This window comes from Onychostruthus taczanowskii, unplaced genomic scaffold, assembly GCF_017590055.1.
Source record: "Onychostruthus taczanowskii isolate IOZ18803 unplaced genomic scaffold, ASM1759005v1 scaffold16, whole genome shotgun sequence".
In the NCBI taxonomy this organism is placed as follows: domain Eukaryota; kingdom Metazoa; phylum Chordata; class Aves; order Passeriformes; family Passeridae; genus Onychostruthus; species Onychostruthus taczanowskii.
In genome coordinates this window covers 14,175,507-14,189,274 of record NW_024498795.1, presented here as the reverse complement: position 1 = coordinate 14,189,274, position 13,768 = coordinate 14,175,507, and the positions used below count along the sequence as shown (strand labels likewise).

At 37.0% G+C, this 13,768-nt stretch overlaps 1 protein-coding gene across 5 annotated transcripts in view; it reads left to right on the top strand.

Annotated features, from left to right (window-relative positions):
* The window catches only part of LOC121333158 (ras-related protein Rab-10-like), a 61,602-nt gene that overhangs the window by 13,481 nt on the left and 34,353 nt on the right, over positions 1 to 13,768 (top strand). For 3 of the 5 annotated variants that reach the window (XM_041399261.1, XM_041399256.1, XM_041399257.1), the window contains 2 exons: positions 3,422 to 3,511; positions 8,343 to 8,444. In XM_041399261.1, coding sequence (XP_041255195.1) covers positions 3,422 to 3,511; positions 8,343 to 8,444 — 192 coding nt within the window. Of the gene's footprint in view, positions 1 to 3,421; positions 3,512 to 8,342; positions 8,445 to 8,820; positions 9,229 to 11,053; positions 11,780 to 13,768 lie in introns of those variants that run through there. The other 2 variants (XM_041399260.1, XM_041399262.1) reach the window with 2 other exon arrangements.

Here is a 13,768-nt window from a genome sequence, read left to right as displayed (position 1 = left end):
TTGTCTAATGAGTAATAAGAAGTTTCCCAGTTTTATGGCCTTCTCCAGCTCCGCCTTCATCTTGATGTTTGCCCATGTACGTCTTCTTCAAATGTGAAAAGCTACATTTCTGCCTCAAATACAGACTATTTAAGAATTCCCATAGTTTATTTATCAGCAATGTTTCTCAGTTTCACTCTTTGGACCTACAAACAAAATTATGTTGCCTTTTCAAACTGTAATTAATGAGTAATCAATGTCAAGCTACACCCAGGAGGTGTGGGGAGGAGACAAGGTGGTGTTCTGGAAGATGTACCCCTGGATAGATAGCTTTATATGAGGACTCTGGGTGAGCTCATAATCATTATGGGGAGTTCGGTGCAGGGAAGGTTGGGATCATTCATGGTGGGTCTGTGTTCACCATTTAAGAAGTGAAGGGATAGTTTTTTCCAATAGTCTGTAAGTACAGACACGATGTAGTTTTCTCATAGAAAAGGTGTCTGTTACTTTTCATACTCACGTAAATTCACAGCACTTCTGGAAAATAAAAACTGTAGGAAAAAAAAAAAAACCTAACATTTGAAAAAAACCCCACCTAAGCCCCATATAAATTACATACAAAAGAGATGAGCAAGATATTTTTGCTTTTGCATTTTTGATTTCTGTTAATAGCCTCATAGTAGGCTGTGTATTTCCCTGGCTGGGTGGACATTAAGCAGGGGGGTGAAGGGCATGGGTGGGTGGGTCCTATCAGTAGTGGGCTACAGAAACTGGTACTGTGATGTGAGTGTCCAGTGTTCCGAGTCCAGGATGTGGCACCGCTGAATTTGAGGCTCTGCTGCTGCTCCCTCCCGTGGCCACTGCTCAGAGCAGCCTGGCTCCTGCTGCTGCCACATCCAGCTGCCTGAGAACCCAGTGGAAGAAAAACCCTTCTGCCAAAACCTGGCGACTCCAAGCTGTGCCAAACACTTGAAAAGACATAGTCTGTCTCAGTAAATCTTTTGGCTCCATTTTTTCAGAGAAATACAATGATGATGTTTTCCTTTTCAAAATAAAGTAGTGTAGGTATCCTCCAGGTTCAGATTATATTCATTTTAACCTTCAGTAAAATGTGAACTTGGAAATGTTAAAATGCAAAGAAAAACTGAGATAGTGAACCAAAAATTGGCATTTTTGAGATACCAGAGTAAAATTTTATCTGGAAAAAATTATTTCTGCCTTGATGAAATTATGATTTTGATTAGTACTTTTCCATAGTATGGGGGGAAATGTTTCCTGAGTCTATGAGCTTACTCAGTGCTGACTTGCATAATAGGATTTTAACTGTAAAATAACCTTCATCTTTTTAGCTATAGATTTTGTAAAGCTTATTCCTGAGCTATAAATAACAGAGCATGAAAATATACAGCAAGCTTTTGGAAGCACTGAAAAGCCATCTTTTTGACCAGTTGAAATCAGCGTACCCGTGCAGTTTTTATGCCAGCTGAGCGCATGGTCAAACTATGGCCTAGTTATATTGACTTAATTTTTTAAGACCTCATCAGTTTTCAGAATTTAAAATGGAAATAATTTTGACTAACAATCTTCAGTTTTCTAAATGCATGAATCTGCAAGATACCATCTTTTAAAAAGGAGAATTATAAGTGCTTTGGTGGATGATCCAGACAAAGTGAAAATACATTAATACATTATATTGATGTAGAAATAGTAATTATTTGCAGAAGTAAATACTTTGTGATTGGTAGTACTATTGAATACTTGCTGAAAGGCCTAGTACCTCAAACCTTATTTAAATGTTGTTATTGTTTGAAGCTGTTTAGAAAGAACGTTCCTACTGCAAAATTTTGTGTTGTTAATACAGAAATTAAGTTACAGAATGAATTTAGTTGGTTTGTGCATGCAGTATGCAAGTATTTCCCTCTAGACTTCAACTTCACCGTGAAGTCAAATGTCACTTGTAAAACCTTCATCAACCTTCAGTATTCTTCCAAATTAAAGGTTGATTACATAATGAGATTTAATTGTCTATTTACCCTATTTTGGGACTGATATATGTGGTTTTATGTAAGAGAGCCACTGATCTAAATGAGTGAAGCTTCTATGCATTCTGAAACAGCCAATATTTTGGTCTATTAATACAGGTTAGAATAATTCATTATTTTAGGCCTCTACTTTGTACTCTTATGAAGTTTACTTCATTTTAATTAACTGTGGGTATGAAATAAGTCTAGATGACTCTAAGAGGAGAATGGATTAAGAAAAAAGAAATAGTGTTCCTTAATATTAAATTGTGCCTACTGATGAAGTCTTAAAATTGTTGTGAAAGTAGAAATAGACTAAAAATAGTGTTCTCTCATCCTTTAATGAATAGAGGTTTTTCTCTGTATGGTTGTGATGGACTTTGTCTTATGGCAAAGTTACAAAAGTTAAGCATTTGACAGAGATCAGAGATTTCATCAAAGTCCCTATAGAGAGATCTGCAACCTGAGACCAGGCTTTTTGAGTCATCAGGAAAACTATGGGAGCATGTACCTCCAGAATAAAAACCATGGCATCAGACTATAGTAGCTTCAGTTGTTTGTAGATTGAGAGTCTCAGCATCTTCCATTTAAGCACCAAAAGCAGTTTTAAATATTATGGTTTTCACAACGAATGTCAGTTTTCAAATTCCACATGCTGTTGCAGAATTATTCCCTTTCCTTGTCATTATTCCAGTCACGTATAGTTACAATGACTTATCTTAAAATAACACTGATGTAAAAAACCAAGTGCAGTTCACAGTCATCATGCAGGCGAGTGGATTAGAGGAACAGAGAAGGAGACAAGGTCAAAAAGGTAGATTTTTCTTCCTTTTGAAATCAATGAGGTTTTTAAATTTTACTTCATTAAAATCTATTGCCTTCTTCCTAGTGTCTTGGAATAATCAGGCTTTTATGTTAAGTTTGAACACTTTGAAAGTAATTTTACTGTCTGGGTGCAAAAGTGAAGCACAGAGAGGTGCTCTTTCAGGTGCAGCAAATTCCTTTCCTTTTAACTTGTGAGTGCTGGATGTAGAGCAGAGTCATATGCTAATACATGAATCTATTAATTTTAGTAGGCCAGTGTCTGTGAATTCAGGGCATTTCCAGTCACTTTAAAGCCTCAAGCTGGAGCATTCATCAGAAGATGGTGCCCATGCACCATATACTTTATATCTTATGAAAGAGGTTGGGAATTACATGTGGCACTTCCAAGTAGCTTTTTCTGCTCTTTGCATCTTTGCTGTTTTCCTCCAAATCCCAGTAACTGGTGGAAAATATTTGCACAGATGAAGGTCATGAGAGAATTTAGCCTTTACTTTTAAGGAAATTGAGTGCTGAAGGTTAGTGTGAGCTGAAGGTGAAGGGCTTTTGTTGTTTGCTTTTTTCTTACTTGACATTTATTAATGCTGGTTCTCTTTTAGAAAGCAGGTGATGAAGTGGACGTAATACTGTTGGGCAACAAGTGTGATAAGGAGTCAGAACGGGTAGTTCCAAAACAGAAAGGAGAAAAGGTATCTTTAGTATTTTCTTTGGGTCCTCCTGAGTTTCTTAGAATGTGATTGAGCTGTTAAACTGAAAATGGTACAAAGCTCCTCAATTCCAAAAATCCTGTTAGGACTTGGCTCTCGAAGAACAGTTGTGAAGTTCTGGAGTGCTAGAAAGACATTAAGTAATCCCTTGCTGATCTCTTCAGAATACCGATTTTTCTTTTAAAGGTTAAAATGTACTTTAAAAGTTTTAGGTGCTAAAACAGAAATCTTATATAGTCTGCATTTTCAGAGTACTGTTGTATTGTAGAATATTAAAATGAAATACATTCTGCATAATTTTTCTGATACCACCCATCAGTGATATTTTTGCTACAGTCTGACTATAGAGAACTATTCTGGCAGCTTGTGCAAAGTGATGTGCATTGTCTCTTGAATAGCCTTAGATAAGACTGGACAAATACTGAACATCCAGCTCCCCAAAACTGTGTATGTGATGTATAGTTGACTCTGCTGCAGTAGAGTTTCTAGCTGCTGATCTTGGGTGGCAGAAGAACTTACTAAGTGGGGAGTGCTGTTCTGAAGGGAATGGCAAAAGTCTCTCACTGAGAGCCAGTGAGGAAATTTGGAAGCCATGCTATGACAGAAGAAATTGGGATAATAATTAAATATTGCAGGACAGAGTGTCCTATATGCCAGTAAATTTTGCTACTGCAAACTTATGCATCTGTTCCCTGGAACTTGGAATTAGCCTTCCTGTTATGCTTTCAGGCATGGTGAGTCAAGCAGGATGCCTCATGTTTAAAGAAAAACACACTGATAGCTTCTTGCCAATTATATAATCCCAGATCAGGAAGCTTTTAAAAAATAACATCACCTTTTGGACAGCATTACATTCCTGAGAGTTCATAGTTCACATGCAAGATGCTTTTGGTGTTAATGTACCATATCTGAGTACAAGAAATGAGGTTGCTGAAAAATACATGTAGTCTCACACAAAGGATGCACTGTCAGAAACCTAGAGTCACTGGATGTGTGTGCACCAGAGGGCAGTAGTAGGGTTTTGCTTAGGGTATTAACCGTGACATTTTCTGACTTCTGGGTTCTTAACCATGCAACCAAAATTCCTCTTAATGTAGTATTTTTTTCAGAAAGAAATCATTATCTCCTCCCCCGTGAGTCTGCTTTCTAGATTTCATCTGTTTTGAGTCAAGGCAACTCTTCTGTTATACTATTTCTTCTTTTAATATGATTTACAAGTGCTAAAGGATCTGACTGAATGTGCTGGAGAAAGATTATGTTAGCAAATAGAGAGAGAGACAGTTATTGTCCTCTCACTCTAAAGAAGAAAGTATCCTAATTAAGAGGGGAAAACAGTTTGATTCTAACTTTGACAAATAATAATTTGTAGTTACATATTTCATATTACCCTGATAGAATGAGCTTTAAGTGTTGTTCTGTTCAGTGTCTTGCACAGAACAACTCCAAGTTCCCTGGGAATCTCACCATCTATATTGGCATTTCTGTAAAAACCTGTTATAACTGAGTGGTTGTTGTGCATGGTTACATTTCAGTTTAATGCTGAGAGATTTTTTTGTTCTTTCTTTTTGTACAAAATCATGTAATAATTCATTTTGTACAAACTTATGTAATTGTGATCACTCAGAAATTGAGATACTTAATTTTAACACTATGAAGTATAATTTTCTTGTATTAATTGTTTCTTATTCACTTAGCTAAAAGTTCTAACTCAACCTTCTTGGGTCCTCTGTTCACCTCCCAATATGATTATCTTTTTAATTCAAAGATAAAAATGCTGAAGGTTATATGAATTGGTAGAATGTGGCTGGTTTTCTTCTATCAAATCTTTCTAACAGAAAAAACTAAAATCTTCTTCCTTTTTTTTTTTTTTTTTTTTTTTGCTTTTGCTGTCTTCATAGCTGAAGCTGATTTATAGTTTCAAAGCTGATTTTTGACACGTAATAGAACTCTGCACAGTTTTGGAATATTTCAGACGTATCTCTCTGATTCAGCACTAAGAAATCATACCAGCACTTTGCTAGGAAATAGTATTAGCATTACTTATTTTATTGTTGTTGGTAAGATACAAGCTTATTTCATACAAGTTCTCCAAAATGTTATCAAGGATATTATAAAATGTCATTTCTCAGTAGCATAATTCCCACAGGTTTGTAAATGTATTTAGGTATTTTATTTATGGATCTATTCAAGATGCTCCCAAAGGGAAAAAAAAAAAAGTAGTAGTTATTTGAATATGCTTTTCTATTGTCTTTTGGAGAGTGGGTAGCCAAATACATGTTCATACTTTCAACTGCTTTACCACTGGACCAGTGGGGTTTTTTTTCACTGAGCTACGTTTTTGGAGGACTTGCTTGCCAGAGAGTTTAGCAGTATGCAGGGTAAAGTTAAAAAATACATACATTAATCTCCTATGACCAATATTATGCACATACAGAGAAAATGGGGGTGCATTGATAGATGTAGTGGGCAGTGTAGTAACATGACACAGAGAAGGCTCAAGTACTCAACTTTTTTTTATTTTATTTTATTTGATTTTTCTTTTCTTTGGTTTTCACAAATAGAGCTTGCTCCCAGGCCTCTGCAGCTCCCTGCTTGGTTTGGGAAGGAGCAAGTCAGCCAGCAGTGGGAAAGCTTTGGATTAGAAATTGTTTAGGAAAATTGGATGTGTCCATAGACATGATGAAGTTCTCCCAGTTGTGCTGAAAGAGCTGATCATTGTGATTTGAGCCACTGTCAATCAACTCTGAAAAATCATGGTGGTTGGAAGAAATCCTCCCTTTTGATGCCATGATGTGTCTTTCAAAAAAGCCAAGGAAGAAGATTCAGGGAAGTATAGGCAGTCAGCCTTGCCTCAGTCACATTGTTTGGCAACTTCATTGGTGATTTGGCTGATGATAGAAGGAGATTTGCATACGACATGAAATTTAGGGGTGTGACTGGCACACCACATGGGACAACACAAATTCTGTGGGACCTTGATAAACTTGGGAAATGGGCCAGTGGAAACATCGTGAAGTACATGAAGTGCAAAGATTTGCACCTGTAGTGGAATAATCCAAGGCATGAGTCACTGCCCTGCCACAAAAGACTGATGAGTTACAATGAACACCAACTTGAATATAAGCAGTATTCCCTCATGGCTTTAAAGGTGTTGGGCTGCATTAGAAGGATAATGGATGGTGGGTCTGGGGAAATTATTACCCTCCTAACTTAGTGCTGACAAGGCCACATGGAATATTGGGTCCAGCTTTGGCTCTCCCATTTCAAGAAGGGTGTTGAGAAACTGCAGCTGGTCCAGCAGACAGGTATAAAGGTGAATGGGATCTAGTACTGGTATTCCATGAGGAGAGGGAGCTGGGTAAAGAGCAGGCTAAGGAGCAGTTACTGCTCCACAGCAACTGAAGTGGCACTAAAGGAATGACAGAAATAGACACTTCTCGGTAGAGACAGACAATAAACAGATGGGTAGCAGACACAAATTCTGGCTTTGGAGGTTCAGGTTGGAGTTGAGGAGGACCAGTTGCACTAGGTCATTTATGTAGCCATGGGAGAGGGTCCCATAAAGGCTACAGAATCTCCATCACTAGTGGATTTCAAGACTTCTGTAAGCAAAGCCACTGCTGACCCAATATTGCGTGGGCAGTAGCCTTGTTTCAAGTGGGGTTGTCTTTCAAAAATATTTCTGCAATTCCATCATTAAAAGGGTTGGTTTGTGTTCATCAAAGTTTGTATATAGGTAACTTCTAGGAACATGTTACATTGTACAAGGAAGGAAAAGGGCATTTAATAGTAGCTTCTGTGTACTTTATAATCAACAAGACAGTAGTTCTCTCTACTTTATTAGCCCAGTATTCTTTTATTGGTTTTTCTTTATGAACCTTTGTGCATCATTGTTTTGTACTGGCAATAGTTGAATGATCTTAACTTTCTGTAACAAGTTACTGCAGTACCAAAACCAGTTCACAGCAGTCCACTGAGTTTCAGAATCCCTTATGAAGTTATGAAGTGGTCTCTGGCTAATGAATCAGTTAGATCTCATCTTTATTTTCAGAACTACAATTTCTTGTAGCATTTTGGAAAGGAAACCATTTTGCTTACTTTGTTTTTGTTTTTTTACCTTTAGTGTAATATTTATTATATTTTGACTAAAACTCTGAAGTCTGATTATTGTATTGCGTTGGGGTTTTTTTAATTCATGCCAACATAACTCAAAGCTGTCTGTAATGGAAATACAGTGGAAATAAGACAACAGGAGTAAATTAAAGAAAACCAACCAATGTAAAGTCTATGCTGCCCGTCTAAGTATTTTCTCTCTTTGCCTTTTACTGTATCATTTTACATGCATATATTTTCTTTGCTTGCCTGTTATCTCTGTGCTTCTCTCTGTCTAGCATAAAGGAACATCTCTTTTTTATATTTCATCCTGCTACTTTTTTCCAACAGTTCTTGTCATATTTTTGTCTGCAGGCACTCCATTAGTTCCCTCTAAGTAATTGCTTAGGAGACAGTTCATTTTCCAAATAAATCAAAACACTGAGAACAGACCCACTGGATTTTATTATTGTTATTTGCCAGTAAAGATTGGTTTAAAAAGCTGTTTTGAAAACACACAAATTTAAGAAGAATGTTTTAAAAGATACCTGAAATTTATAAACTGAGGATGAATATAGAGTACTTTACTGAGCAGTCATGTACTTAATGAGTGTTTTTATAGTGTGTCAGCAGTCCGAACCTTCATATTGCTTGCTACTAGTATTAGGAACCGATTTTTTCCTGAAGAATGTTCATCCCATTTCCTACATTTGTTTTTCAGCTTGCTTGGGAATACGGAATGCCATTTTTTGAGACCAGTGCTAAAGAAAACGTGAACATTGAGCATGCATTCTCAGTCTTGACTAAGGAAATCCTGGAAAAGGTAGGCTTCTTTTCCAAAGAGAAAGAAAATGGGAGATTTTTCTTGACAGATTGGGTAAACAAGGTTGTAACTACAGAAAGCTTAAGCAAAGCACAGCTGATGCTGGTTTTGCATTATGGAGTCAGTATTTTGGGGGATCCTGTAGCTGCAGGCATACAGAGGAGGAACATGGATGAGAAGAATTGTGGGAGAAGAGAAAAGCAGAAGAGGCAAGCAGGTGAGGCAAGACAATACAGTTCAGAGAGAAAGTGAAAATTCAGGAAGACTGTATTTGTGGCTTTATTTCCCATACTTTCCTTTAAGGGAGCAGTTAACAGCTCCCGAGTAGTTCCACTTCTGTGCCAGGAAGTTTCCTTTTTCCTCTGGGTTTCTGCAGAGTGTGCACACAGTGAAGATTCTGCATGATGATGGAATCAGTGTAGCTTTTATGTTCAGCAATCAAATGTTTTATCCAAGGTTCATAGCTGTTTGGTTGGTTGATTTACACTAGTGCTTTTGAAGTTACCAGGGCCTAAAGATTTGAGTTAATTAGTGGTAGAATCAATATTGTATCTGTCAGAATCAGCATCTCTCTAACTTCAATGTCTTGGCTTAAAGGTCCTTACTCTTCAAAGTTGCAATTCTTTTGTAGGACTGAATTATTGTTCATTAGCTCTGAAAATGTTTTTCATTGCAATTTATTTTTAGGCAACAGAATATTATTTTAGACTTTAATAGATGTTCTTCACGCAATGTATTATCACTGCCATTCATCACCAATATTAGTTATACAAAACTAACCTTCCACTCCAAATACTCTTCAAGTAATAATAAAGATAAATGAGCAAAATTACTGACAAAGTCACAAGTAGCAGTGTTTTGATTAAGTAGCCATAAGGGATGGTCAGGATAACAGCTCAGGGCTGGACTGCTTCTAAATTGGGGTCCTGTCATAGTACATAGTAACACAAGTTGTAGTTGGCAGTTTTGGGAGAGGAAAAAGAAAAGGCAAAAAAATCTTTTGGTTACTTTGACATGAAAGTGAAGCTCAGCAACTGAACAGTCAAATACTGTTTAGAACAGGAGGATAATGGCAGGCCCTTGAGTTACTGAGCTTGTTGGAAAAAAGTCTCAAATAAAATAACTGATTTTGTTTAAGTGAAAAAGGCATTGTCTACTGTAAATAGAGAATATATTGTCAGTATGAAACATGAAAACTACAAAACAATAGCTATGATCATAACTGCTGCAAAGACAAATATGTGTGAAGTGAGCATTTCTGCAGAGTGTTTGGATGATATCTAAGAAAATTCTCTGAACATGCAGAAATTATGTTTGGGTATTTTTCACATTAAGATTGCCTGCACTTACTTTATGGTAAGTGAAATTTCAGTATTCCAACTCACCTTCATGAAAATTCATGGGGTTTGTGGTGTGGACATGGCAAAAAAAATTCAAACCACGTTGAACATGTTACACTACTGCTTGGTTTTAATTAGAACTGCTTTGAACAGTTGTATGCTCTGCATGTATGTGTGTTTGGAAAATGTGCCCATGAGAATTTGTCATATATGTCTGTAGTAACATTTTACCTTAGCTAGAAATATTTGGAATCCTGATGAGGCATCATGTACCATTACTTTGGTGTATAATTCGCCATTTTTAGTAAAATGCATTTGTTGATTTAAACAAGAACCCCTTTAGCCCGATTGGTTTTACCGCTGGCCTGATAAAGAGTCTGCTGGGAAAAAAAATCTACCATACAGTTTCATCATGGTTTTCAGGTTCAACAAAATAATTTGCCTGTTCACAAAACTGTGAAATCTGAATGTACTACTTGAATTTTAACTTCCTCTAACTGATGAAATTTTGGAGAATGGAAAATGCAGTAGGAAGTGTGACTAGTAGCTGTGAAAAATGACATGATAGATGCCAGTCTGAGATAATTTCAGTCATACATCCATTTGGTAGTGGAGAAATACGTATTTGCTGATTGTAAAAAGGAGATACAGCTTTGCATAGTGTTTTGGCCCAAGGCACCTATGCCTGGGCATATCAGGCTTCCCTGTCCTCTGCAATGCACCACTCTGCACTTTCCACTGAAAGCATCTGTCCCAGACTTATGAGATGCTTTCAGTGGAAGCACATCATTGCTTTCCCAGTCCCACAGAAGAAAGGAACTCCCTGGGACAGTCTATTATGGCCACGCTTTTGAGAAGTGCATGAAGCTTACTCAGAGATAAGATAAATAAGCAGGGTAGGCTGGCAGGCAGTAGACCGTTCTCAGATGTATTGCAGTAGACTGTATTAATCTGAGGAAATCTAGGACTTTTTATGTACATTCTTGCTTGCCATCTACTGTGGACATGTCCTTGGTAACTTCATTTACACAAAGCAGTCCTGTAGATGGGGAAGATTGATGTCCAGAGTTATAGAGCTCATACAGAAGTACTAAACTTCTTGATTCTTTCAAAAATTAGAACAGGTTGTGGTTCACTGGTGGGTTGGGGGAAAAACTTATTAAAAAGTTTCATATTAAAGACATTTAAACAGTGCAAAACAAAAAAGCTCAAGTGTTTCAGTGTATTGTCTCTATTTTGTAAACTGTGGTTTCCCATCTCTTTTTGCAGTTTGTCTTGTAGTGGGCTTAAGGAAGAGAGAACACTTCTGTATCCCAGTGATCTGGATAACTAAAGTGCTGCTTGACCTTTCAGATACTTTTCGTCTCAGCCATTCTATGCTGGGTCTTGTCCTGCAGCTGTAATTTACATGGGCAGTCTCATTAAAAGCATCAGATGTTTTTTTGAGATTTTTTTTTTGCTTACATTGCTAACAGCTAAAGAGTCATGTCATATTTCTGAGAACTCACAATTTTCAAACCAATCAGTTAATAATAACTGAAGGCAGAGGAGTTTTAACTTCCTCTGACTGACAAGTGTTTGGAGAAGGGCAATCATAACCAATTTGATTGTATTTGAAAGGCTGCAGTAAAATAAATGTTAATGACAGAGATTATTCCAGGAGTTTGCTTAGACATGTTGACAAATAACAGTATTTTATTTATACACAAGTCTTATGAATCTCAGCTACGCCTAAACCTGTTCATTAATAGATGACAGCTGTTCTTTGACAATGCTTCTGGTTGCCAGTGAACTATTTGGATTTGTGAGTCAGTCCTCTAAAAACAACCAAAACCAAAAAAATATCACCCAGAATGCAGTTAGCATTTGCCCTTTTGTGGTCTTTGGTTTCATGCCTAGCAAGCAGTAGTGTTCTCAAGTAGGTTTTCAAAAAAATATTACATGCCTTTGTATGTGACCTTTTGGGTGTGATTGTTGGTATTTTTCTAAACTAGGTTTGGGAGAGAACTACATTTAAAAAAAAAAAAAAAAAAAAAAAAAAAAAACCACAACAAAAAACAAAAAGAAGAATGAAGTTATCACCGTTTTTCTGAAAACTGTAATAAAATTAACCAAAACTGATATTCTGTCTACCTCCCAAGAGTGATTGACTACTAAGACTATTTTAATCATATTAAATAAACATATATCGCCTGAGTAGAGAGCAGTGAAAATCCATTTAAGACCTTGCCCTGTGCTGTTGAGAGTAACATTTAATGTTTAACAGCTGGATGTCATTTGAGATGAACATTCAGAAGTAGCAGTCCTCAATTTTGCCCTTCCTTCATTTCTTTACACTTCTTTCCTGTGGCAACAATATTGTTGAGATTATGCTGTGTTTTCTATTCCTTTGCTCTTAAAGTACCTTTGGAACTTCTTAGCTGGTTTTAAACAAATTTGACAGATCAAACTGAAAGATAATTAAGTTCCTGAGTAGTTCCTTGAAAATAAGGTGAGAGGCAGAGTACTCTGAAGAAGGAAAGTCTCCAGCATTAGTTCATAGAATATTAGAGACCACTACACAGAGAGACTGAAAAATACTTCGACCAGATACTCCAGCTGGAGCTTGCATCACAGATATCAAATTTAATTCACTTCAAGACCTAAATCCATAGGAAATCAGATTTCATTATTGCTGAGGTTCGTGGAATTGTTAGTTTGTCTAAAGATCCCTGTGTCTCCAGCAGTGCATACTCAGTGTTTCTTTATTACCCTTAGTCATGCATGGAGCCCCAGGCTTTATTTGCCCTTTATTTGTCTTGTACTGACCACAGAGTATTAATTCCTTCAAGAGCTTTTTCATAATGCTTGTACTGTTGTACTTCAGATCCATTTTAGATTTTTATCTCCTTAACTTTCTTAGTAACATTAGGTATATTCAGCATTGCACATGTGGGAACAGAGGTATAGAGATTAAAGCAAAGAGGATAAATGGTACCAACTCACTTAGTTCTGGTGCAATGTAAAGCAAAATTTAACTACGCTATCTTATTTAATTTTTTTAAAGTCTGTTCTGGACATTGAATGAGCCAGATATTTTTCTGGAAACAGTAGCATATAATTAGGTCATGTAAATCAAAACTTAATCACATCATCTGTGTATAGGGGATGAGACTCATCTTAGCGTGCAATCTTAGCCAGCTAAAATTTGCATGACTGGTCTGGTTGTCTGGAATAATCTCTTTTCAATGGAAGGAGATGAGTCTTTAGGATAAAATTGTGTTTTGGAGGTGCCTTTCTCCCTCCATTGATTATGGAGGCCTCCATATTTCAGCCTATGATTCAAATTTCATAGGATTCAAATTAAATAAATTCAAGTCCAGGAGAAAAAAAAAGAAAGTTACAGACTTGGCTTACTTCTGGCATTTGCATCTACAGGATATTAACTTTGAAGATATTATTGCTCTCTTAAATAGAGTTTTTGTGATGCAACTATATTAAACATTACCTAGATGATCTGTAGGGTTGAGGAACTTCACAGGAGATCCACACTTGTCTTCTCAAGTTTGTGAATAACTAATTGCAGGACAACATTGTTTACAGTCTACCCGGTAGTAACAGGAGAGGGAGATAGAGCCCCATGCTTTGCCAGTGGGTTAGATGTTTCAGACATGGCAGAATAGCAGGCTTTGGGAGCAAGACCTTCATCAACATTCCTTGAGGAATGTAGTCAGCAGTTAGATCCTGCTTTGCCAGACCTTGTATCCTCCTTTCCTGCTCCTGTACCTGTTCCCACAGTGATTGCCTTCCCTGCTAATATATCCCTAGCCCTTGCTTAATACTGCTTGTGCCATGTCCAGCCCATTGTGATTGTGAGACTACTCTCTTGCACTTTGAACACGTAATTTGAATTTCTGAATATGGGGAAAATACATATAAAGTGTCAGGACTATTAATAACTGAGCTCTCTCTAATGGCAGGTCAGGCACTAAAGTCACATGGGAC